Source organism: Amblyraja radiata, chromosome 15 (genome assembly GCF_010909765.2).
Source record: "Amblyraja radiata isolate CabotCenter1 chromosome 15, sAmbRad1.1.pri, whole genome shotgun sequence".
Taxonomy (NCBI): Eukaryota; Metazoa; Chordata; class Chondrichthyes; order Rajiformes; family Rajidae; genus Amblyraja; species Amblyraja radiata.
The window spans coordinates 44,459,835-44,487,503 of record NC_045970.1 but is presented as its reverse complement, the minus strand read 5'-3'; the positions used below and the strand labels follow the sequence as shown (position 1 = coordinate 44,487,503).

The 27,669-nt window shown below is 44.8% G+C and overlaps 1 protein-coding gene across 1 annotated transcript in view; it reads right to left on the bottom strand.

Moving 5' to 3' along the window:
• Positions 1 to 23,011, bottom strand: part of ank3 (ankyrin 3) — a 523,147-nt gene extending 500,136 nt beyond the window's left edge. Inside the window, exon 1 of the mRNA XM_033034307.1 lies at positions 22,697 to 23,011. Within this exon, the coding sequence (XP_032890198.1) occupies positions 22,697 to 22,741 (45 nt within the window). The 5' untranslated portion in view covers positions 22,742 to 23,011. The remainder of the gene's footprint in view (positions 1 to 22,696) is intronic.
• Between the last annotated feature and the right edge of the window lie 4,658 nt (positions 23,012 to 27,669).

The window sequence follows — 27,669 nt, the reverse complement described above, 5'->3', positions numbered from 1 at the left end:
TTCTTGAATTTTTTGAAGAGAAATTGATGAGGGTAAAGCAGTGGATGTTGTCTATATGGACTTTAGTAAGGCCTTTGACAAGGTTCCTCATGGTAGGTTGGTTAAGAAGGTTCAATTGTTGGGTATTAATGGTGGAGTAGCAAGATGGATTCAACAGTGGCTGAATGGGAGATGCCAGAGAGTAATGGTGCATGGCTGTTTGTCAGGTTGGAGGCCGGTGACTAGTGGGGTGCCTCAGGGATCTGTGTTGGGTCCACTGTTGTTTGTCATGTACATCAATGATCTGGATGATGGTGTGGTAAATTGGATTAGTAAGTATGCAGATGATACTAAGATAGGTGGTGTTGTGGATAATGAAGTAGATTTTTACATCTTGGCAGGACAAATCAAAATAGGACGTACATGGTAAATGGTAGCGAATTGAGGAATGCAGTTGAACAGAGGGATCTAGGAATAACTGTGCATAGTTCCCTGAAGATGGAATCTCATGTAGATAGGGTGGTAAAGAAAGCTTTTGGTGTTCTAGCCTTTATAAATCAGAGAATTGAGTATAGAAGTTGGGATGTAATGTTAAAATTGTATAAGGCATTGGTGAGACCAATTCTGGAGTATGGTGTACAATTTTGGTCGCCCAATTATAGGAAGGATGTCAACAAAATAGAGAGAGTACAGAGGAGATTTACTAGAATGTTGCCTGGGTTTCAGCAACTAAGTTACAGAGAAAGGTTGAACAAGTTAGGTCTTTATTCTTTGGAACGCAGAAGGTTAAGGGGGGACTTGATAGAGGTCTTTAAAATGATGAGAGGGATATACAGAGTTGACGTGGATAAGCTTTTCCCATTGAGAGTAGGGAAGATTCAAACAAGAGGACATGACCAGAATTAAGGGACAGAAGTTTAGGGGTAACATGAGGGGGAACTTCTTTACTCAGAGAGTGGTAGCTGTATGGAATGAGCTTCCAGTGGATGTGGTGGAGGCAGGTTCGATTTTATCATTTAAAAATAAATTGGATAGGTATATGGATGGGAAAGGAATGGAGGGTTATGGTCTGAGTGCAGGTAGATGGGACTAGGGGGAAATAAGTGTTCGGCACGGACTTGTAAGGCCGAGATGGCCTGTTTCTGTGCTGTAATTGTTATATGGTTATATGATATAGTTGATCAAACAGCTTCAGTTATAGTGCGTAATTTTATGATCTTATTCATTTTAAAAAATTGCTCTTCAGCCTTGAACCGTTTGAAGAACACAACTCCTTCAAATGTTTGCTGATGGTTATTACTTCTCACTATCTAAAGGAGTGGAGGGAGAAAAATACTGCTCACAGTCCCCTCCTATCATCATCAACCCGAGGCAGGTCTCCTATTCCCGAAATCATTATCCATCTGTCCCAAGATTAAGTGCCACACTAAGTACACACAATAAAAACAACGGAAAATAAAAATTAAGGCAAATAAATAATAAAATAGTTTGACTTGGCTTATTCACAGCAGCCAAAGTCATCAAAGATAGACACAAAATGCTGGAGTAACACAGCGGGACAGGCAGCATCTCTGTTGAGAAGGAATGGGTGACGTTTCGGGTCGAGACCCTTCTTCAGACTGAGAGTTAGGGGAGATAAGAGTCTAGAGATATGGATGGGCAAGGTGTGAAAACGACAGATCAAAGCAGACGATGATAAGGAAATGTAGAATGGTTCATTGTTAGCTGAGGGGGAGGTGACAAGGAGGCATACAATCAGAAAAAATAATCAGAAGGACAGTAAAACTAGTCGGAGAACCAGGGTGGCGGAGAGACGGAGAGAGAGGGAAAGCAATGGTTAGTTGAAGGAAGGCAAATTCAATGCTGGCATTTGTATCAAGAGGACTAGAATACAAAAACAGATATGTAATGCTGTTAAACGCTCGTCATATGCTGCATATTTTACTGCACCCGCTGAATTTCCCCAGCAATTTTGTGTACCTTATGTAATGCTGAGGCTCTTTTAGGCTCTGGTCAGGCCGCATTTGGAGTACTGTGAACAAATTTGTGCCCCATATCTGAGGGTGTGCTGGCTCTGGAGAGGGTCCAGAGGAGGTTTACAAGAATGATTCCAGGAATGAGTGGGTTAGCATATGACGAGCGTTTAACAGCACTGGGCCTCTGCTCGCTGGAGTTTAGAACGTTGAGGGGGGACCTCGTTGAAACTTACAGAATAATGAAAGGCATAGATAGAGTGGATGCGGAAAGGATGTTTCCACTGGTGGGAGAGTCTAGGACCTGAGGTCATAGCCTCAGAATTAAAGGGACCTCTTTTAGAAAGGAGGTGAAGAGGATCTTCTTTAGTCAGAGGATAATTAATCTGTGTAACTCATTGCCAGATAGGGCCCTGGAGGCTGTCAGTGGATATTTTTAAGGCAGAGATAGACAATTTCTTGAATGGAACAGATGTCAAGGGTTGTGGGATGGCAGGAAATTGGGAATAGGAGGCAGAGATCAGCCATGATTTAATGGTGGAATGGACTCGATGGGCCATATAGCCTAATTCTACTCTTATAACCTGTGACCTAGTGAAGTTAGAGAAATCAATATTCATACCACTGGGTACGTCAAAGCCAAAGTTATCCATTCATTTCAAATGGGAAGAGCACCAGATTTAACCTCACACCAGTGGCGATGAGGAGCAGCCAGCACCTCACGTTGTTGAGACTCAGGTCAGTGCTACACTGAATATGGGGTCACTGGTATCAGTAGTCACTCCCATCAGACTTGATTATTCTCACATTTAACCACTTCAACAATGGTATAGACCTTCCTTCTGCTAACTAGGTTCTAAACTTTGGAATACCCTTCCAAAATCACTCAATGGTTCAATGGTGTGTATATATATATGGTCATGTTTACCGAGATACAGTTTAAAGCTTGTTCTGCAGGCTAATACTCAACTCAAACTATACACGAGTACAATGGATGCTCTTCTAGAGATTCGCCACACTCCGGCGCCATTTTGCAATTTCCAAGACTCGGAAATGTCTGAAGGAGAGGTGAAGTTTCTTGTGTTCTTACCTTAAGGCCTGCAGTGAATAAATGGATGTCGGCAAAAATAATAGGGATTTAGCTGTGGAACGTTTCTCCGCAAAGTGAAGAAATACGGGGAAACAAAGAGCAAGAGATTTTGTCAACAACAAAGTGCTGGAGAAACTCAGCGGGTCAGACAGCAACTGCGGAGAGAATGGACTCCACAAACAGTATCTATTCCCATCTGGAAGAAAACAGAGGGACGGCCGGCATCTTGATAAACACTACCTTTTTACATCGGACGTTGCCTTTCTCCTCTCATCCCGGCTAAAGTTCCCCAGATAGACGCAAAGTGCTTGAGTAACTCAGCGGGTCAGGCAGCATCTCGGGAGAAACAAGATGGGTAAACCTTCTTCAGACTCCTTCCAAATATCCTATCCAAAACCAGTTGGGATCTTGCACATGACTATCAAATCTTTCAACTTCATAGAAACATAGAAAATAGGTGCAGGAGTAGGCCATTCGGCCCTTCGAGCCTGCACCGCCATTCAATATGATCATGGCTGATCATCCAACTCAGTATCCTGTACCTGCCTTCTCTCCATACCCCCTGATCCCTTTAGCCACAAGGCCCACATCTAACTCCCTCTTAAATATAGCCAATGAACTGGCCTCAACTACCTTCTGTGGCAGAGAATTCCACAGATTCACCACTCTCTGTGAATCTCTCTACACGTTTGTCCCTCCTTTGGTGATGTCCGTAAAACCTCTAGTTTAGCATCAGGCCAGTGAGCTCATGTGGCCGAGTGGCAAGTTTAGTTTGAGAACATTTCTAAAGCTGTGCAGTACAGAAACATGCCCTTCAGCCCACCAAGACTGTTACCTGCTTTTGGGACGTACCCTTCTGTACCCCAGTGATTCAGGTGTGTGCCAGATACCCAAATGTTGAGACAGAACCAGCCTCAGGCAACACAACTACTCTGCATGAAAAGTTCCTCCTTGGGTCCTCTCTAAATGTCTTACCCTTCAATTTATTGACCCGAAACGTCACCCATTCCTTTTCTCCAGAGATGCTGCCTGACCCGCTGAGTTACTCCAGCTTTTTGTGTCTCCCATGTAAACCAGCATCTGCAGTTCCTTCCTACCTATGCTCTCTTGCTTTTGGCAGCCCTGTCCTTGGGTGAAAAGTTTCTCCTTATCTATCTTCCTTAGAATTTTGCATACCTCCTTCAGGTCATCATTCAGCCTCCTCAGTTCCAGGGAAAGAAAAACAAGCCTATCTAATTTCTCTTTATATCTGAAATGCTCCAATTCAGGCACCATTCTGGTGAAGGAAACATCACGCATTCCTTCCCTTCAGAAAATGCTGCCTGTCCCGCTGAGTTACTCCAGCATCTTGCGTCTATCATTCTGGTGAATCTCCTTTGTGCCCTCTCCACCACACGCCCTGTAGTTTGCCGTGTTAAGCTATCTTCGTTTAGTTTCTTTATTGCTGTCAGACAATCACAGGGTCTTTGGGATGATTAAACAAATGTGGTGCTATTTGTGCAGCAGGGAAATATCACTCTCAAACACCAAATCAAACACAAGGATGAAGCAGGACTGGCATCCTGAAAGTTCACAAGCAGTGAATTACTTGCTGTAACTGAGCAACAATATCGCAAACTGTTTCTCAGGGGAGTATAAATAAATGCTGATGCCGAGAGGGGCAACGCGTGGGTTACTGTGTGTACATTAGTGAGGTCCAAATACAGCGGAACTCAGATTTCAGTTGCCAGGGACCAAGTGCAAAGGAGGCTTCTTCGGTTTGGCCACTGTCTTTCCACCGCTCTCTCTAAGCAATAAGTCACTGCGTTCATTGTAGGCTACCTTTACCAATGCTGTGTTTGCCTCTGTGGCAAGCAGGCAATATATAGTCTTGGGAAGGAAACAAACAAAAGGAGGCTACCTATTTCATCATATGATGTTGCCGGCAGGGGAAACATGTACACACTTGCACTTGAATTCCTGAAGTTGTTTTTTGAAGATGACTTCAATAAATGGTCCAGTTAAAAATCAACATTTGTTTTTTATTCCAGATATCTTTTTTTTTTTTTTTTTTAAAGCAGCACGTCGGCTCAGTTGTAGAGTTGCTGCCTTACAGCGCCAGAGATCCAGGTTCCATCCTGACTACGGATGCTCTCTGTATGGAGTTTGTACATTCTCCCCGTGACCGCGAGGGTTTTCTCCGGGAGCTCCGGTTTCCTCCCATACTCCAAAGACGAACAGGTTTGCAAATTAATTGGCTTGGTATAATTGTAAATTGTCCGTTGTGTGTGTGTAGGATAGCGTTAGTGTGCGCGGACCGTTGGTCAGCACTGGCTCGGTTGGCTGAAGGGCCCGATTCCGCGCTGTATCTCTAAACTAAACAGTCTGAGTTAGCAGAGCATGGATCACTTATCTTGCAGCCTGATATTCAATTTTAGTTCACCTCAAAAGAAACAGAATAAGAGTGTATTAATTTATTTGGCATCGTGTTCAGTACAAATATAGTGGGCAGAAGGGTATGTTCCACGCTGCAGAGTGAAACTGACAATTTGCTCTGATCCTCATGAGGAAATTCCAGCACAGTTTACATGTAATTATAAAAACCAAGCAAGTTGTAATTTAGTCAAAGCATATACAGCTAAAATAGTTATTAATCTGAGCCAATTAACTCCTGGGATAAAAAAATATCAAATGGGTTGTAAAATTATTACGTACAACAGCGCACCTGGTAACCTTAACAAATAACTTATTATCTTTGATGATAATTGTATTTATAAAGATTATTTCACTGTGCTCTCAAAGTAAAAAGTTATTGCTGGTGTAAAATGAAACACATTCTCATTTGAGCAATGTCAGTATCAAGATCCTGAAGACTCAATAGACACTAGACAATAGGTGCAGGAGTAGGCCATTCGGCCCTTCGAGCCAGCACTGCCATTCAATGTGATCATGGCTGATCATCCCCAATCAGTAACACGTTCCTGCCTTCTCCCCATATCCCCTGACTCTGCTATCTTCAAGAGCCATATCTAGCTCTCTCTTGAAAGCATCCAGAGAACCTGCCTCCACTGCCCTCTGAGGCAGAGAATTCCACAGACTCATTGGAATTGGCCCAAAATCTCTGGTAAATGAACAAAAAATATTATAAGGTGATCAGGAAGTGACATCTGAAATGTCAACTATCCCTCTGCCTCTACAAATGCTGCCAGACCCGCTGAGGTCCTCCAGTAGTTTGACTTTTTTTTTCAAATCCAACCTCCTATTTTGCCACCCAGCTCACCACTAAGTAGACTGGAAAGCAATTATCCCGAACTGTGGGGGCAGACTAGGTTCACCCAGCTCCCCCCCCCCCCCCCCTACCCCCCGGCCTGAGACTAGGGGGTGACTACTGTATGCAATGTGACCTTCTTTGTTGGAAAAGTACTGGTAGTATTTCACACACTCCACATTTTAATTAATCTGTAATCTGTGAAAAATGGAAGGAAATTAAAATTTAATAGCTGTGAGCTGTCAAAAGTCACAAGGGCAATTTACGAGCAGGGCCGAGAACCCCAGTGCATGAGGCACAGTCAATAGTGCCAGCATTCAAGGACAACCGAACCACGAGGCTGTCAAGACTGCATTTATAGGAATGGAGCAGGCTGTGGGCCAAACAAAGCATGAACCAGCCCAGTGAGTTTCAGATCTGGTTAGAAGGTCATAGCTCAAGATCCCATTCCAAAAACGTGTGCTTAATATGCTGGTAACAGTCCCCATTAGGGAGGGCATTTCAATGCATCCAAGGTGAGAGGGGATGGATTTAATAGGAACCCGAGGGTTAACTTTTTCCACACAGAGAGTAGTGGGTGCACGGAACAAGTTGCCAGAAGAGGTAGATGAAGCAGGTACAATAACACCACTATAGTTTAGTTTGGAGATACATCACGGAATCAGGCCCTTTGGCCCACTGAGTCGGCACCGACCAGTGATCCCCGCACAACTAACTACATACATTAGGGATCATTTACATTTACACCAAGCCGATTAACCTGCAAACCTGTACGTCTTTGGGACGTGGGAGTAAACCGGAGATCCCGGAGAAAACCTACGCAGGTCACAGGGAGAACGTACAAACTCCGTACAGACAGCACCCGTAGTCAGGATTGAACCCAGATCTCTGGCGCTGTAAGCCAACAACTCTACCGCTGCTCCACAGTGCCGCACAGAAGACATTTGGACAGATATAGGGATAGAAAGGGTTCAGAGGGATATGGGTTAAACACGGGCAAATGGAAGTAACTTAGTTGTAACATTTTGGTCAGCCAGGATGAGTTGGGCCCATTGTGTGTTGCAGGACTCTGTCCTATCAAAGACACTGCCCTTTGTTCTGGACATCCTTCCCTCCAATTATATACTATACTCAAAGCCAGCTCTGCTGCAAGGTCACAGATCCAAAATGTTGACGGTTTTTCTGTCCACATACAATGCCCGACTTGTTGAGTCTTACCAGCGTTTTTTTTGTTTCAGATTTCCAGCCTCTGCAGTTTACTTTTAAATTGTCATTAGAGCGTTTAACAGCACTGGGCCTCTACTCACTGGAGTTTAGAAGGTTGAGGGGGGACCTAATTGAAACTTACAGTATAATGAAAGACATAGATAGAGTGGATGTGGAAAGGATGTTTCCACTGGTGGGAGAGTCTAGGACCAGAGTTCATAGCCTCAGAATTAAAGGGCGCTCTTTTAGAAAGTAGGTGAGCAGGAACTTCCTTAGTCAGAGGGTTGTTAATCTGCGGAACTCATTGCCACGGAGGGCTGTGGAGGCCAAGTCAGTGGATATTTGTAAGGCAGAGATAGACAAATTCGTGATTAGAATGGGTGTCAAGGGTTATGGCAGGAGAAAGCAGGAAAATGGGATTAGGGCGCAGAGATCAGCCATTATTGAATGGCGGAGTAGACTCGATCTGCCGAATGGCCTAATTCTACTCCTATAAATTGTGATAATTAAAACATCAAAGGACAAAGGACATTTATTGTCACACACACCAACTGGTGCAGTGAAATTTGAGTTATCATGCAGCACACAAATAAGATAAACACAACACTTTAGAATTTAACATTAAACATAAAAAACATCCCCCCACAGCGGAATCAACGTTTCCCACTGTGAGGGAAGGCACCCAAGTTCAGTCCTCTTCCTCTGTTCACCCGTGGTCGGGACCTATTGAGGCCTCCGCAATCGCCGCTAAGGGCCCGATGTTTCCGGCCCTCGAACGGAAGAACATTCTCAGCGGCCCAGAGCCTCCGAATCGGCTACTTCCTACCGGAGACCGCAGCTTCCGAAGTCCACAGGCCGAGTTGGGCGGAGACTCGACATTGGCGACCTCGGCGAGAGATCCCAGGGCTCCGCGAAGTTAAAGTCAGCGCCGCCCGTGGCTAGAAAGTCAGCGCCGCCAGCGGCTGGAAAGTCAGCGCCGCCAGCGGTTGGAAGCTCCGCAGACCACAGTTCCACGGTGTCAAAGTCGGCAGTCCCAACACTCCGGAGCACCACTCCGGACCCCGGTAAGGCATTGCTCGCTCCGCGGTGGAATCCAGTGCTGCGCCGCTGCTGCTGAAGCTGAGACTCTGGCCGGTCTCCGGCAGGAAAGGCCGCGCCAATCCAGGTGGTAGGCTGCGAGGAGGGGGGGCGAAGATGCGGTTCGGAGAATAGTCGCATCCTCGTCCAGGAAATGACTAAGAAAACAGTTTCCCCCTCCCCCCCCCCCCCACACTCGATGGTGCCACCATTCTTGATCATTGGATCGAGTTACGCAGTAACCCTCAATATTCTGCCCCTCTACTGACAAACATCCTGCAAGAGTCATCTACATGACAGACTGAGAACTATTCAACCTTTGTTGCCCCCATTCCAGAATCAAAATGATCCCAACACCAATGATCAATTTAAGTACACAAATTACATCTGCACAAATGCACATTTGGAAGCCAAACCACAAATCATTGACTCCTTCACTAAAGGAGTGGCACTTTCTCATGCAATCTGAGGGAGGGGCAATACCGACTCTTTCACTACTTCCCTTCCCACCATCCAGGGACACAGACCTTCCCAGTAAGGCAGCAAGTCTCGCTGGCTCCTCTTCCAATCTGCTCTATTGCATCTGCTGTTCACAATGTGGCTTTCTCTACATTGGAGAAAACAAACTGAATTGGATTTGCAGAGCATCATCGTTTAGTGGGCAGAAGCAACGGTGAGCTTGTGGCTGCCTGCCACTTTATTTCACCTTCCCACTGACCCCCCGTTTGCAGTCGCTTGCACTGTTACAACACATCACAACGCAAGCTCGAAAGATTAAGCCTCATTTTTGTTCTGGGCATACTGCGGCCTGCAGAGCACATTGTTGAATTCTCCAGTGATGACCCTGGAAACAACTCGGATGTCCTGGGACCCATTGTCTGGATGCACCCATGCAGAATTTACGGACTTCATTAACGGGTGGTGCCACCAGCAGTGGCTGCCTCGCCAACAGTCTGTCTGTCCTTTCTTCTTTTTGTTAGTTTTAGTATGTTAAAAAATATGTTTTAGTGTTCCTTGGTTTGTTTTATGTGGGGGGGGAGGTGGGGGGAGAGTTGGGGGAAACTTTTTTTCAATTTCTTACCTCGACGGAGATGCGATTTTTTTCCGGATCGCATCTCCTTCCCACTGCGGCCTAACATCGTGGAGTTGGAGGCCTTTCCCAGAGCTCCAAGCCGCAGGAGTCTGTGGGACTTTAACATCGCGGAACTTGCGATCCCTTTGCCGGGGATCGAAGCTCCAACCGCGGGACCTGTGAGACTTTAACATCGTGAAGCCCGCGGGCCCTGGTAATAAGAGGCCGATTCGGGAGCTCCATGCCGCGGAGAGAGTTTCAATCACCCCGACGCGGGAGTTTGGATCACCCGACAGGGGCTTCGATCGTTGGCTGCGGAGGCTTTGATCACCCCGACTGTGGATGGTTCGACCGCGGGAGAACAAAGAGGAAGAAGATTGAACTTTATTGCCTTCCATCACAGTGAGGAATGTGAAATCCACTGTGGTGGATGTTTATGTTAACTTTTATGGGGTTGTGTGTCTTGTTGCTGTTCACTTAGTATGGCTGTATCATTGGTACAAAAAACTGAGACCTTGAACTTCACTGCCAATTTACATCCTGCACTCAAATTCACTTGGACCATCTCTGACATCTCCCTTCTGTTTCTTGACCTCACCGTCTCCATCACAGGAGGTATACTATCGACTGACATCTGTAATGAACCTACTGACTCCTACTATTATCGAGACGACACTTCTTCCCACCCTGCCTCCTGCAAAGACGCTACCTCTTACTGCCAATACCTCCATCTACTCCGCATCTCCGCCCAAGATGAGATGTTCCATACCAGGGCATCCGAGATGTCCTCATTCATCAGGGAACGGGGGTTCCCCTCTTCCATCATGGATGAGACAAGGAGACAAGGGTCTCCTTGACATGCTGCAGCTCTGCTCTTCCTCTTCTCCCAGTCGCAATAGGGACACAGTTCCTCTGGTCCTCTACTCTCACCCCATCAGCCGTCGCATACTGCACATAATCCTCCGACATTTTCACCACCTCCAACTGGATCCCACCACTAGTCACATCTTCCACAGAGACCATTACCTCCGCAACTCCCTGGTTAACTCATCCCTTCCCACCCAAACCACCCCCCCTCCCCCTCAGGTAATTTCCCCTGCAACTGCTGGAGATGCAACACCTATCCTTATACCTCCTCCTGCGACTCCGTGAAGAACCCTGACAGTCCTTTCAGGCGAGGCAGAGGTTCACATGCGCCTCCTCCAACCACATCTCCTGTAACCGCAGTTCCAGGTGTGGACTCCTATATCAGTGAGACCAAGCGCAGTCTATGCAATCGCTTCGCTGAACACCTTCGCTCAGTCCACCTTGGCCTACATGATCTACCGGTTGCTAAACACTTTAACTCCCACTCCCTTACTGACCTTTCTGACCTGGGCCTCCTCCACTGTCATTGTGAGCCAAATGAAAATTGGAGGAACTGCACCTCATATTTCGCTTGGGCAGCTTACAACCCAGCAGTATGAATTTGATTTCTCTAACTTCAAGTAACATTTGCTTTCCCACTCTCTCTCTCTCTCTCTCTCTCTCTCTGTCCTTCCCCGCCTTAGTTTTCCAACTAGTTTCACTGTCCTCCTGATTAATTTTACTGTTTGTATGCCTCGTTGTCACCTTCCCCTCAGCCAACAATGAACATGATCATCGTCTGCTTTGATCTGTCGTTTTCACACCTTGTCGTTCCATTTCTCTAGTTTCCCTCTCCCCGACTAAGTCTGAAGAAGGGTCTCAACCCAAAACGTCACCCACTCCTTCTCTACAGACATGCTGCCTGTCCCGCTGAGTTACTGCAGCATTTTTGATGATCAGTCTTTTTTCTCTCAAAACACATTTCCACCAAATTGATTCCAAAATGGCATTATTACCAAATCACGATCAAAAATTATTTCCTTCAACAGAGGGACTGCAATTGCTCAAAAGGCAAAAATATTGGATAAAATATATTTTTTAAATAACTCTAACGGCAACTCCCACCATGACTGGGGGCGGCACAGCGGTAGAGTTGCTGCCAAACAGCGCTTGCAGCGCCAGAGACCTGGGTTGGATCCTGATCCTGGTGCTTGTCTGTGCGGAGTTTGTACGTTTTCCCCGTGGCCTGCATGGGTTTTCTCCGAGAACTTCGGCTTTCTCCCACACTCCAAAAAGTGTACAGGTTTGTAGGTAAATTGGCTTGGTCTAGATGTAAAATATTGTCCTTGGTCCGCCCGACTCATCACCCACACCAAATCCTGGCATCACATCACTCCAGTCCTCAAACAACTTCACTGGCTTCCCATCTCCCACCGGATCACCTACAAAATCCTGGTCCTCACCTACAAAGCCCTCCACCATCTGGCCCCCCCATATCTCACTGACCTCCTCTCCCCCTACCAACCCTCACGGTCCCTCAGATCCACATCAGCCGGTCTCCTCTCCATCCACAAGTCCAACCTCCACAGTTTTGGGGACAGAGCCTTCTCCAGGGCAGCTCCCAGGCTCTGGAACTCCCTCCCCCAACTGATCCGCAATTCCGTGTCCCTCACCATCTTCCAGTCCCGCCTCAAGACCCATCTCTTCACCTCTGCCTATCCTTAGCCCCACGTCCCCGTCCCTTTTCATCTGTGCATTAATTGCCTCATACTGTGTTTTGTATTGAATTCTGTCTTTACTTTGTGTACTAGTCATGTCTCTACTATTTATTTCATTCCCCTTACATGTTTTTCCTCTACATGCTCAATTTTTGTAAGGTGTCCTTGAGACTCTTGAAAGGCGCCCATAAATAAAATTTATTATTATTATTTATTAATGTGCGTGGATCGCTGGTCAGTGTGGACTCGGTGGGCCGAAGGGCTTGTTTCACGCTGTATCTCTAAACAAAATTAAACTAAGACTGTGTAAATGCCGATCTTGTGCTCATGGTCAGAGGTAATAGCAGACTGACACAACGGAAATGGAGGTACAAAATGCACTGTATACTTGGCACTTTGGGAAATCCAGCTCAGTAACAATGCCACAGACTATCTTTGTTTTGCTCTCCATTTTCTCTGGAAAATGTTCAGCCTGCATAAGAAACAGATACCTACATGGTAACCAACCGATAAACTATGTCTTGCAAATTTGGCAATCAGATATTTCGCGGTTGAAAGGATCGTGTGATATCTTGTTTGACTACTTATTCCTGCAGTGATCAACATTCGAGGAAGCTTCCAAGTCTGGCTGCAGGAACTTGTAGTCCCATCAGTCATCTTGGGGGAGCTGCAGATTCCCTATGCAGCGTTTCTCTGCACATTAGAGTCTCACTGCTTCTTTAACGTTGGGATAGTCCCAGCCTCAACCACCTCCTCTGGCAGCTTGTTCCATACACCCACCACCCTTTGTGTGAAAAAGTTACCCCTCAGATTCCTATTAAATCTTTTCCTCTTCACGTTAAACCCATGTCCTCTGGTCCTCTATTCACCTACTCTGGGCGAGAGACTCTGTGCATCTACCCGTTCTATTCCTCTCATGATTTTATACACCTCTACAAGATCATCCCTCATCCTCCAGCGCTCCAGGGAATAGTCCCAGCCTACTCAACCTCTCCCTCAGACCCACCAGACCTGGCAACATCCTCGTAAAGCTTCTCTGTACCCTTTCCAGCTTGACAACATCTTTCCTATAACATGGTGCCCAGAACTGAACACAATACTCTAAATACGGCCTCACCAACATCATATACAACTGCAGAATGACCTCCCAACTTCTATACTCAATATTCCGATGAAGGCCAATGTACCAAAAGCCTTTTTGACCATCTTATCTACCTGCGACTTGATCTCCAAGGAACCTACACTCCTAGATCCCTCTGATCTACATCGCTCCCGAGAGCCCTACCATTCACTGTGTCGGTCCTGCCGACTTCATATTCTCTGTATTAAATTCCATCAACCATTCCTCAGCCCACATGGCTAATCGATCAAGATCCAGCTGCAATTTTTCACAACCATCTTCACTATCTGCAAAACCACCCATTTTTGCATCATCAGCAAACTTGCTAATCATGCCATGTATGTTCTCATCCAAATAACTGTAGATGATAAACAGTAACGGGCCCAGCACCAAATCCTGAGCCACACAACTAGTCACAGGCCTCCAGTCCACAAAGCAACCTTCAACCATCACCTTCTGCTTCCTTCAATGAAGCCAATTTTCTATTCATTCAGCTATCTCTCCTTGGATCTCAAGCGATCTAACCTTCCAGAGCAGCCTACAATGCCGACCCTTGATGAATGCCTTACTGAATTCCATGCAGAGTATACAACATCTACAGCTCTGTACAACATTGTACAAAAGCCCACCTTTGTCAATGCAGATGAACTTGCACACTTCATGATCGCAGATGGTTTTGATTGCCTCCATCATTAACATGTCTCCTCTGACCTGTCCCCTCCTCCTCCTCCACAAACTGCCTTCAAAGAAAGATGCTCGGAGACATAGTCGTAGCCGGGTATCATAAGCTCACGTCAGGGACGTGAACTCAGCAGTTTTAAAAATACCCTGATATTACAAAACACAGACAGCAGAGAAACAGTTAGACAGAAACAGCTGAATGCAACACATCACAACTGCTGCACCTCCCCTCAATAGTTCAAAAGAAAAGCAATTTGATGTATATGGTGACTGAGCCTCTTGTGCAACATCGAGATGGATATGGCCATTGTTCAGACGTTCTGCTCTGTACACTCAAAAGACATTTTATTTAAGGATGGTGGAACACAAACACAAACATCCCAGCCCAGGTATGAACATGATTTCAAGGTCACTGGGCCTTCAGAACCACACTATGACATAGATCAACTATTAATAACTACTTTCATTCTACACAACAATGTCCTTATCTGAAGTACACCATCACCTTAAGGTGCTGACCATTTTTATTCGAGATTGGTGCCATTTGCCCTGGTAGATCTATTACTAGAAGAACATAGCTTTTCCAGTCACCCGATGCAAAGCCTATATTTGGAAGGAATAGAAACCTATATTCGCATAGTGCCTTCCACAAGCATAGGACAAACATGCCAAGTAACTTTGCGGTAATTGTAACTTCTCAAAATACTTGCGATGCAAGGAATGAAACTGACAATTTGCACAGAGTTAAGGTGGAAGATCTGTTTCACTGATGTTGATTGAACTGTAAATATTGACCAGGGCACACCAATATTCCTTTTCATATGATACCAAAGATTGTTATATTTTTAAGCATCACATGCAGGAACAGTAGGAGCCCAAGACAAATAGCGCACCCAGAAGTGGCAATTGTCACAGTGTGGCTGCAATGACATGTCTCCCTGGATATTCTGATCAACTTAAGATGGACACAAAAAGCTGGAGTAACTCAGCAGATCAGACAGCATCTCTGCAGAATAGGAATAGGTGACGTTACTTTCCTTTTCTCCAGAGATTCCAGAGACGTTCCTATTCCTTTTCCGCAGAGATGCTGCCTGACTCGCTGAGTTACTCCAGCATTTTGTGTCTGTCTTCGGTTTAAACCAGCAACTGCAGTTTCTTCCTACATATTCTGATTAGCTCTCTGGAGTGCAACTTGAACTTGCAACTTTCTTACAGAACTTATTTGTCATATTTTCCCATAACCCATATTTCAGTTTGGAATAAACCGTAGAGGACTCCAAGCATCCAACAAGCTACCGTATGTAGGCAAAATGTGTAGGAAGCAACTGGTTTGCACCGAAGATAGACGTAAAAAGCTGGAGCAACTCAGCGGTCAGGCTGCATCACTGGAGAAAAGGAATAGGTGATGTTTCGGGTCGAGACCCTTCTTCAGACTGGTCGTGACCCAAAACATCACCTATTCCTTTTCTCCAGAGATGCTTCCTGACCTGCAGAGTTACTCCAGATTTTATATAAAATACTGTCGGCAAGTGGGCCGAGCTACCATTCATTCTTGAGAATACTTATAGTCAGCATTATTTCCACTGACATGTTAAAAGGGCATGTATTAAAACGTACAGGCAAAAGGTAAAAACGTCAAGGTAAGGTAAAATATTAAATGTTTAAAAATTGAATTTAGCAATATTCATGAACGATTCACAATTCACATTTGGTATTGCAGCAACATTTCTTGCTTCACATGCTGTTTAAAAACTCACACCTTTGCTTGTACTACCACTGTAAGTTGCCATGCAGCAAGAATCTGCATGTTGGCAGGGCCTCTTCATGGCTATTGGGGGGGGGGGGGGGTTTGGAGGAAAACTGCAACAAGACTGTCCTAAAAAAAAAAGTCAGTGACTGTAAATCATGCCAATCTTACTAAATCTTGACCTATTGTCTAAACAACCACTCTAAATCTTTGAATTCAAAAGACCATTTTTTTTTCTAAATCTAAAAAACATGAAAGCATTTAAATTCTTCATCGGTTCTGAAGGGACGTCAAAAGAAAAATAAATGCAACTGCTTAAGTGAAACCCTCAGAACCACTCTTGTTCACGAAAATGAAAGAAGCATGAAAGGGAAAGACAATAATTGCTTGGTTTGATGTTTTGAATACATATCACAAGTTCACAAGTTATAGGAGTAGAATTAGGCCATTCGGCCCATCGAATGTTTGTCCTTTTTCTAAGGCAGAAGTTTGGAATTCAGAATGACTTGTTTCCACTTCACTGTTTTCTCTGTTCTGGGGGAATCAACGAGATCAACATGGGTGCAGAATATTCCTCTACAGACAGGGACACATCCACAGCCTGATGGGATGAGTGGGAGAGCAGTTTATGATAAGGTCCACTACTTCCGTACTTCCGCATGGTCACCAATGTGCTCCCAAAGCATGAAACAGAGATTCCCAATGACATCCCAAAAGCTCCTTCTCTGCTTTGAGCAAACACGGGCCATAGATTTCCACAAGTAGATGGAAACATTGCACCCTTTTCCCTCCAAAAGTGGCTTTGAGCCACTTTCCTCTATTGACCAGGTAATCCCTTCCCATGACAGATCTTGAAATATTATCAATGATCTTATCATGCATTCCTTCTCTCCAGTGATGCTGCCTGTCCCGCTGAGTTACTCCAGCCTATTGTGTCTTTCTTCGGTTTAAACCAACATCTGCAGTTCCTTCCTACACTTATCGCCATCTGCTTTAATCTGTCATTTTCACACCTTACCCTTCCATATCTCTAGACTCCCTCCCCTGACTCTCAGTCTGTAGAAGAATCACGACCCATTTCTTCTCTCCAGAGATGCTGCCTGTCCACGCCAGCATTTTGTGTCTATCTTTGGTGTAAACCAGCATCAGCAGTTCCTTCCTACACGCTTGAAATATTATGCTTGTTTGACAGCAAGCATGCCAAAACGCTGTGCAAAATGCATGCTCAACATGACCAGCTGAATGGGCCTCATTGCTGCAGATGCTGCCAGGGAGATGACACTGGCATTGGTTCACTTATCCGTACAGTAATTTTGGAGGCCTCTGCATTTTCCAAATCTCACTGTCGGTTTCCAAAAGCAATGAAAGCCAATGCTGGGAGTCGAGTTTTTTGAAACTAGATTTGAGCTCTTAAATTCTTGTCATGCAAACAATGCGAAATCACAAATCCGCACAAGGAACATTGCATAAGCGGAAAATATTTTTTTTTTTTTGGTATAAAGAATATTGGCCCAGACACCAAGAACGTCCTGCTCCCCATTAAGTAACAAACATTTTGGACGACTCAGGTGTGCACTGGGCATGATCCAAACTCGCAATTTTAGTAATTGTGGCATGTTCTAACTAGAAAAGCTCAAGTAGGACATTGAAAGACTATAAAGAGTGTACAGTATAAATGTGAAAATGTTTTCTTGTAAATATAAATGCCAAAAGATAGGCATCTGGCTGCCATTTAATATACTCCATTTTTATTATCTTGTCGATAAAATGTATTTCATTTTCATCCATTGCAAAATAATATTTACTGTCAATACAGTACAATACTGTCAATGATTGCAGATACTACACCCATTTAAGATGCTGCCACCTCTTCGCTCACTTATAGATGATAATATCTCTGTATATTTATTACAAAATAAAAAGAAACAGGAATGTATCCAAAACATATTATCAACGCCAGATTCAGATTACACAAATAAACCGATGGGACCCACATTGATGCAATTACAGGCTTGCTTGCACACTCAGCATGCACCTTCAAACTCAACCCACCAATAACTGGGTAACATACCAAGCTTTCTGCCCTGGGCCTCCTCCACAGTCACACACAAGTTGGAGAAACAGCACCTCATATTTCGCTTGGGCAGTTTACAACCCAGCGCTATGCTTTCTCTAAGTTCAAGCAAACTGGAAAGAATACAGAAAAGATTTACGAGGATGTTGCCAGGACTAGATGGTTTGAACTATGGGGAGCGGTTGAGTAGGCTGGGACTCTATTCCTTGGAGCGCAGGAGGATGAGGGGTGCTCTTATAGAGGTGTATAAAATTGATCGGGTAGATGCACAGAGTCTCTTGCCCAGAGTAGGTGAATTGAGGACCAGTGGACATAGGTTTAAGGTGAAGGGGAAACGATTTAATAGGAATCTGAGGGGTAACCTTTTCACACAAAGGGTGGTGGATGTATGGAGTAAGCTGCCAGAGGAGGTTGCTGAGGCTGGGACTATCTCAACAGTTTGACAGGTTGGATAGGTTTGGATGGATAGGGGTCAATTTGAGCGCCCTGGAGAGGAAAAGATTACAAAAAGTAGTAAACACTGCCCAGTCCATCATCGGCTCTGACCTTCCTTCCATCGAGGGGATTTATCGCAGTCGCTGCCTCAAAAAGGCTGGCAGTATCATCACAGACCCACACCATCCTGGCCACACACTCATCTCCCTGCTACCTTCAGGTAGAAGGTACAGGAGCCTGAAGACTGCAACAACCAGGTTCAGGAATAGCTACTTCCCCACAGCCATCAGGCTATTAAACCTGGCTCGGACAAAACTCTGATTATTAATAACCCATTTTCTGTTATTTGCACATTATCAGTTTATTTATTCTTGTGTGTATATATTTATATCATGGTATATGGACACATTTATCTGTTTTGTAGTAAATGCCTACTATTTTCTGTGTGCTTAAGCAAAGCAAGAATTTCATTGTCCTATACAGGGACACATGACAATAAACTCACTTGAACTTGAACTTGAACTCAAACGCGGGCAGGTGGGACTAGTGTAGTTTGAACGCGTTGGCCCGTGTGGGCAAGCTGCGCTGAAGGGTCTGTTTCCACACTGTATCACTCGATGACTCTAAGTAACCCATGCATTCTCTTTCTCTCTGTCCCTCTCCTACCTTAGACATCCTGCTAGTTTTACTGTTTGTATCTCTTTATTATCACCTCTTCCAGAACCAACAATGGATCACTGTGGGCTCCATCTTTCTTGAGTTATTGGTGATGGCTGGGATTTGTTCTGTACTTTTTCATACGTTTAGTTTCCCTCTTCCCAACTCCCAGTCTGAAGAAGGGTCTCAACCTGAAACGTCGCCTATTCCTTTACTCAAGAGATGCTGTGTGACTCGGTGGAAACCAGCATCTGCAATTCCTTCCTACACATTACATCAACATATGTTCTCTTGACCCTCCAACCTGTATATTTTACTCCAATATTAGCAGCAACACTAATATGAACATCACCTCAACCCATCTGCAATTCCTTCCTACACATTACATCAACATATGTTCTCTTGTCCCTACAACCTGTATATTTTTCTCCAATATTAGCAGCAACACTAAAATGAAAAATCACCTCACCCCAGCAGATTTTTCCTCTCAGACAGACGTGGGAAACTGCTGTGCTCATATGTACAACAGTGGTTATGTCAGGGAAGTGACAATGTGTGTTGCCTTCTGTCAGACAGAGTTATGTAAAATCTCTTAGCATTTGTCATGCTTTTCATATTCACTGGACCTGCCACAGAAACTGGCTACTAACGATGTGCTAGTATAGTCAAGTATAACCATCCTTGCAATGTAGGATATACAGCAGCCAAGTTATTCGCAAGTTCCCACAAGCACCTATGTGGCAATATCCAAATTATTTCAAGGTGCTGCAGGATTAAAAAGTGTATATGATAAAATGATTCACCCACAAGACAACAGATCAATCAATGTGGTACTAGTGCATTTGGTGCTTGTGTCTCTGGTGTGGGACTTGAAACCCAGTCTTTGGAGATGAGAAAATATCAAAGGTGAGATCGCTCAATGAAATTAATCAATGTTGGACAAGGCTGGCACAAATCTATCTCAAACATTCGTTCCCTCAGCTGCCTGCAGAGGGACTGCCTTGTATCCCAAATACAAAATGCACTGCACCGTTCACCCAACTTCCACAGCACCTCACTCAACCTCCAACTGCAATGATGTATTGTCGCCACACGTACCTGGGTACAGTGAAATTCTTTGTTTTTGCAAACAATCAGGTCAAACCATGCAGCAGACGTCAGCTAGGCAGTGCACTAAGAGTCGCCACGTTTCTAGCGCCTATAAAGTTTCAAAGGTTGTTAGCACAGTCTTACCTTCCCCCATCGGTGAACCAGGCCTACTGCTGCACACAGCTGCAGGCAGCCCTCCGTTCTCTTGTAGTTCTCAGTGGCCCTCTACCGGGTCCCTCTTAAATCTCGGCAGCCCCCGCCGCCTGGTCACTCAGTATTCGGCAGCCCACCCTCAAGATGTCATAAGGAATAGGAGTAGAATTAGGCCATTCAGCCCATCAAGTCTACTCCACCATTCAATCATGGCTGATCCATCTCTCCCTCCTAACCCCAATATGGGGTTTTTGAAACCCTTATAGGACACCTGCAAGTGTTTCCACCTCCTGACCCAGCAACGATGAAGGAATACTCATTATAAATCCTGAAATACCCTTCCCTTCAATGCTGTATACATTTAAGCTCACAACCAGGGTGTGACAAGGCAAGGTGGACACAAAATGCTGGAGTAACTCAGCGAGACAGGCAGCATTTCTGCAGAGAAGGAATAGGTGACGTTTCGGGTTGAAACCCTTCTTCAGACCCGAAACGTCGCCGATCCCTTCTCTCCAGAGATGCTGCCTGTCCCGCTGATTTGCTCCAGCATTTTGTGTCTGCCTTCGATTTAAACCAGCATCTGCAGTTCTTTCCTACACGTTGAAGTGAAGGCAATTCGGTATGGGCAATTAAAGATGCACTGCCAGCAACTGCCGTGTTCTAGATGACCATTTCATTCCAGTAGTAATAGAGTCAACGTATGTAACATTTTGTACAACTATAAAAGCATGGTTACACATACAACAAGGATGACAGGTAACTTATCAGTCGTACTCAGCCCTCCTGTGCCACAACTGAGCAGCATATTCCAAACCATGATCACAATCACATTTTCACTGCAAGTACACACTTAGTGCACTTGTTTCTATAGTGAAAACATCTGCTGCCTTTTAATAGAAGACAGTAGGTCTTTCTGAATCTAAATGGGTTCAGCCGTAAGAGAACAGTTTATTTTTCTTTTAATCATCAGCACCATGAAATGTTATTCTAAACTGGTGATCGTACACACTTATGTCTGGTGATAGGTAATGAACCCTGAATGTTTGATTTAATTTTGGCTCCCCAGTCACTGCCGAACCTAAATCTCCAGGATAATATATTTTTCTATTTCCAACATTCATCGATTTAGACAGGATTTCAGAAAACAGAGATTATTGAGAATTTTTTTATTACATACATAAACACAACTCTTGGAAATTTACATTTCCCAACATGCATTGTGTTTCTTAGATTTGCTTCAGATTATCCACTAATTATTTTTAAGTTTCATACTAATTTGAAGTTGTTTTTCCATATAATCTCCCCCCCCCCCCCCCCCCCCCCCACCCCCAACAGTTCAGTATTCATCTTACAATGGTGATTTTATCTTCATGCAGAATTCCACATCATTGGCAAATCACAAAAGTCACTGCTGAATTTTAAATCACAACACATCCGCCTTACAATTAGACAGATGAAAACTGTACATGCAAATGTACACTGATACAAGGTAAATTAGCACTGAATAACATGCATTCCAATCGGCCGGGACACTCGTTTTAAGTATTCCACTTGGTTAAGGTCCCACAGCCAGCGAGGTCGAGACCGCGCGGGGCCAACTCTTGTTGAGTTAGTGATCTGCTTCACGGCAATAATGTAATTAACAATGAGTGGAAAACAGTCTCCCGGAACTTGTCGAACAGCTTTTGAAAAACTATCCGCTGCGCTTGGGTAGAATGCAATCATATGCAAGAGTGAAGAGAGAGAGAGAGAGAGTCAAACTTTCTCTGATGGAATTTAACACAGAACAAGTGCGAGCCGTGCTGTGAAACACTCAAGGTTGTCCACATCGACCAGGTTTACACGGGGCAGTGCAGGGCGCACGTTAATCCTTTAAAAAGTGGGTCGACGAGATTAATAATATTTTTTAATTGAGTGATTTACAGACGCGCTGTGGAGAAAGCGGGGGAGGATTTGGAAATGAGAGGACCCGTTCTGAGAACAGCTTATCACGGAGATGGGGAAGGTTGTTGTTCTGGCGATGGGGTTGCGTAATCCCAGCACCACACACACACACACACACCTGGATTCCCACCTAACTCCCTTTCCAGGAAGCGTTTTAAAAAAAGCACGTTGCTTATGACTGCATTCGCTTGAAATACACGGCAGCCCACATCCAATGAAGATGGGTCAGAGGACGAATGGGAATTAAAACTGATCACAAATGCATTATCCCGTGTACGCGGTGATGGAACGTAAGGCTTAAACGGAAAGCGATCAATACAATCGAAGGGAGTAGTTACATTGGCGTCATCAAGCTAAGATGTCTACTTTTTGCAACAAGAAAACCAGGGTGGAAACTTTTCATTAAAGAAAAACTTTAAAGAAAAGTTTGGAGACAGTTTTGACTTGGCACTTAGTTGATATATTCGCTGCCTATTGGAGTTAACAGCGTGTAGAGAAAAGCAGACCCGTGAGGTAGCCACTACGGTACACATAGGTGGAAACAAAAGGGGAACAGGGGGTTTAAAAAGACCCACGACCCCTTCTCACCTGTTCGGCGAGTCCGTCCATGTCTTCAGTGGGGGAGGAGGCCATGTTTCTGGTCTTCAGGCTAAACCTCGTCGCCTGTCTGTCTCTCTCTCTCTCTCACTCGTTTCAGTCCTGGAGAATATGAAGATGTTTGGCCAAAGGGGAAATAAAACAGGGTTGGGGAAGAGAGAAGAGATTCTTCGTTAACACACCAAAGTCCCGCGCTGAGGTTTCGAAGAGATGGGGCAGTTCTGTCCCACTGTGAATCGCCCGGCACACGACATGCACCGCAGGTAACTAACTGCACGATAGTGCCTCCCCCTCACTCACTCCCCGGCAATGCTACTTCATAGACTAGATGGCAGCACAGTGTTCAGCAAAGATCTTTGGTGTTCAGTGCAGGCGGGTTTCCAGCGAACATCCGAGTCCCCTGGATTGAACCAATCCCCGTTCCCCGGGGAATCCCGAGTATTGCGAATGACTGGATGGGAATGAGCGCCCGAGAGAGAGAGATTCAACAGTTCCAGCAGAGTGGGAACGGCGGTCAGATGTCAATCTGACAACAAATGTTTGGTGTTTAAGTACATTATTGCATCTCTAACCGAAGAGTAAACGCAAGCCGATTGAAAATATACATTTCATATACGATACGATAGAACTTTATTTATCCCAGGAGGGAAATTGATCTGCTAACAGTCATAAAACACAAAATACATTAAACAAATTTGAAACAAGTATGTTGCCTGTTCCAACCGCGGGTCCGGCCTGTCATTTATGAATGAGTTAACCACCCTTTTAAATTCAGCGAAATAGTCCCAGCGAAGTCAGACACCGGCTTCACTGTGTGGATACCTGCTTTTTCTCACCGCGCCCAGCCCCACATCCGTTCACCTGTTGCTGAACTTTACTTCATACCGTGTCTCCCGCTGTCGACGCGACTGACTCGTCCTGTATCAGCGGGATGAAATAAAATATCAGGGTGGTTGATTCGCGTTGCGAATATCCAAACCGTGGCGGCATCAAAACCGCTCTGCGCCCCCTCGTCATTGTCAACAGCTGACAATAGTTCAAAGCGTGTAAAGGAACTGCAGATGCTGGTTTACATCGAAGATAGATACAAAATGCTGGAGTAACTCAGCGGGACAGCCATCATCTCTGGATGGAAGGAACGGGTGACGTTTCGGGTCGAGACCCTTCTTCAGTGTTAAACTTGTTTAGGATCCCGTGATACATTGAGACCTTAGTTACAGTTATCTAGGGATCCCTGTGTGGGAAATGCCAATACACATTTACAATACAATACGGTTGAGTGTATACAATAAGTGAAATGCATTTGCCAGCAGCGGTACAATGATAAAGAACACACAAATGTTTACCACAAACATCCGCTACAGCATTCAGCACTGTGCTGGAAGGCACAAAAATTGGCCAGTCCTCCACCACATTTGCGAATGAATTAAACACAATTGGTGAGTTGTTCACATGTTCTGTACCCAAACTTTTTTTTTTGCTGGTTTATAGGGTGGCATAATCAAGTGTCTTTCATTTTCAGCCGGGAGAGTCTATGGGAAAATTGCAACACGGTTCCAGGGAGTGACTGGAGAAGGGTTTCGGCCCGAAACGTCGCCTATTTCCTTCGCTCCATAGATGCTGCTGCACCCGCTGAGTTTCCCCAGCAATTTTGTGTACCTTCCAGGGAGTGACTGTTGAACGTTAAATTAACTTCACCAAATTTCAACTGCGTTCAAGAAATTAGAGATAATTGGATTAACACTAAACTAAATATTTTTTTTAAATGACGGGGTGACAGGAAAATGTTGGAATATACGGGAATTTGTCGACATTTTTGTGGGCTAACGGTATATTATCTGCGGTGCACGGCTGCATCGGAAGGGTCTTGAACCGAAACGTCACTCATTCCTTCTCCCCAGATTTGCTGCCTATCCCACTGAGTTACTCCAGCATTTTGTATCCAGTTTGTGCATCTGAAGAACCGTCGGATCCATAGTAAATACAACTAAGCTTCATTTATTTGGTTAACGTGCTTGCCCCCCTGCTGTTGTAGGTATATGTCGCATTACGTCCCCCCAGTGAACATTTAAACTGTGTCCTCAAATAGACTGCAAATGCGGGAATCCAAAGTAACTCCAGTGTCCCGCAGTTCTGCCACCAGCCTCTGTATCCAACATATCATTCTCCCACATTTCTGCCACCTTCAATGGGATTCCACCGCCAGTCACACCTTTCTGCTTTCAGTAGACTACTGCCTCCACAGTTTCTTGTTTCACTCATCCCTTCCCATCCAAACCATCCCCTCTCCAGGAACTTTTGCTTCAACACTAGGAAATGCAACACCTGTTTCTACACCTCTGCCCTCACATCCTTCCACGGACCCAGGCAGCCCTTCCAGATTAGGCAAAGGCTCACATGCACCACCTCTAACCTCACCTATTGCATTTGGTGCTCCCAATGTGACCTCCTTTACACCAGGTGAGTGTTTTGCTGAACACTTGAGCTCGGTCCATCTAGGTCTCCCCATTCCCATACTGACCTTTCTGTCCTGAGTCTCCTCCCTTACCAGAGCAAGGCCATGCCAAAACTGGACAAACAGCACTTAATTTTCCGCTTGATGGTTAACAATGCAGCAGTATGAACGTTTAGTTCTTCAATTTTAGATAGCATCCCCCTTTTCCCCCCCACTCTTTTCCTTGTCCACCACCCGAATGTGCACCCATTTCTCCCACTATCCTGCCGATTTTTAATCTTCTCGTCCTCCCACTCCCAGAGATGACCCCTTTTTTCTCCTTGCTATCTTTCTAGCTTTTTTCCACCCACCTGCCTTCCCTCGCCTGCATTCACCTATCACTTACCAGGCTTTGTCCCACTCCCAACCCTTTTTGAGCATTGCCCCCTCCCCATTACATTAAGTCTGAAGAAGAGTCGCGACCATCTCTAACGATGTCCATCTGAGATGTTGCCTGACCCATAGAGTTGCCCCAGCACTTCATGTTTTTATTTGTAAACTAGTATCTGCAGTTCCTTGTGGCAAAATAAATGTTCATGTTAACCAATTAATGATTTTTTTTGTTTATGACTTGCTGAAAACTTGGTTGACGAACAGTACTCTGGAAAGGAACCCTTAAGGCAACTGCGACTAATGACTTTAGAATTGGCACTTAGTCAAGGACAGGAGGGTGTGACAGCTTCAGACACAGACATAAAGATTCAGGAGCTATTAATACAGGATCCAAAGTCCATGCACTTGTGCAATAAATATAAGATTCTTACAACCCTTGGCAATAAGTGTTGTAAGAACTGGGAGGAGGACGAGCAAAGTGGGCACAGTGGCAAGGCATAAGAAACCATTCAAGTGGGGGATAAAACGAAAGGTGATTGCTGGAGGGGACAGTACAGATGTAGGATATGTGTGTAAGATAAATTCAAAGCTTTAGTATATGAATCTTTAAAACATTTGTAGTCAGGTGAATGAATTAGTGCAATAGTGCAATATGTGTAGGAAGGAACTGCAGATGCTGCTTTAAACCGAAGATAGACACACAAAGCTGGAGTAACTCAGCAGGTCAGGCAGCATCCCTGGAGAGAAGAAATAGCTGACGTTTTGTGTCAAGACCCTTCCTCAGACTGAGAATCAGGGGAAAGGGAAACGGGAGACATGAAAAGATACTGGGCAAATCAGAGCCGGCATCGATGATCAAGGAAAGGTCGAGCTCATAATTGTCCATTGTTGGCTGTGGGGAAGGTGAGAATGAATGATGCAAATAGTGAAACTCAGCAGGACGACAGTGAAAGCATTACAATGACTAGGATGGGGGAGGGACAGAGAGAGAGGAGATGCAATGGTTACTTGAAGTCCAGAACAAGGGGTCACAGTTTAAGGATAAGGGGGAAATCTTTTAGGACCGAGATGAGGAAAACATTTTTCACACAGAGAGTGGTGAATCTCTGGAATTCTCTGCCACAGAAGGTAGTTGAGGCCAGTTCATTGGCTATATTTAAGAGGGAGTTAGATGTGGCCCTTGTGGCTAAAGGGATCAGGGGGTATGGAGAGAAGGCAGGTACAGGATACTGAGTTGGATGATCAGCCATGATCATATTGAATGGCGGTGCAGGCTCGAAGAGCCGAATGGCCTACTCCTGCACCTATTTTCTATGTTTCTATGTTACTCTGACATCTGCGCATGGGATTTGGGGCTGATCTGCCTGCATGGATTGAACACTGATTTACAAACAGGAAACAGAGAGTAGGGGTGGCAAGCAATGACTATGAGGTATTGCAGTATTAGGATGAAGAAATCATATGCAATATGGTTAAGTTTGCTAACAAACTGAATCGGATTGTGGAGATCACAGAGGCTTCATGGTGATTGAGACGTTGAGTGAACAAGCAAGTACATGGCAAATGCAGAATAATGTGAATAAATGAGAAGTTATCCATTAGGGTAGAAAATATGGAAAGTCAATGCATCAGGTAGTTGAAGTACCCAAGGGAGCTAGATTTCCTTATACATCAATCATCGAAAGCAAAAATGTAAGTGCAGAAAGTAGTTAAGAAATATGGGCCTTCATTGGAAGAGGTTGCAGGAACAAGGATTTCTTGCTACCTATGTTTAAATCTCCCCTTCTTTGCAGTATCTAAGGTCTTTATTCTCTTGGCATGGCTAAAATAGCAGAATCAGAAAAAAGATAATCAGGAATAGAATAGTCAATAATATTGTATTTACGGTATATTTTACCTCAGAACCACACTTCTGTACAAATCCTATCCCCCTGATTCCTTTAAGATTTGGAAACCTAATATTCTCTTGGATATACGCCAGGAATGAGCCTCTACTTTACTCAAGTTTGGGGGCCAGGGAGAGTAAATTGGGAGCAGTTGTTATTGGGTTTGTTCACATCTGACATGACGGAATCATATGAAGCATTAGCCGATCAGAGTTCAAGACAGCATGTTCCCGTTAGGAGGAGGGATAAGG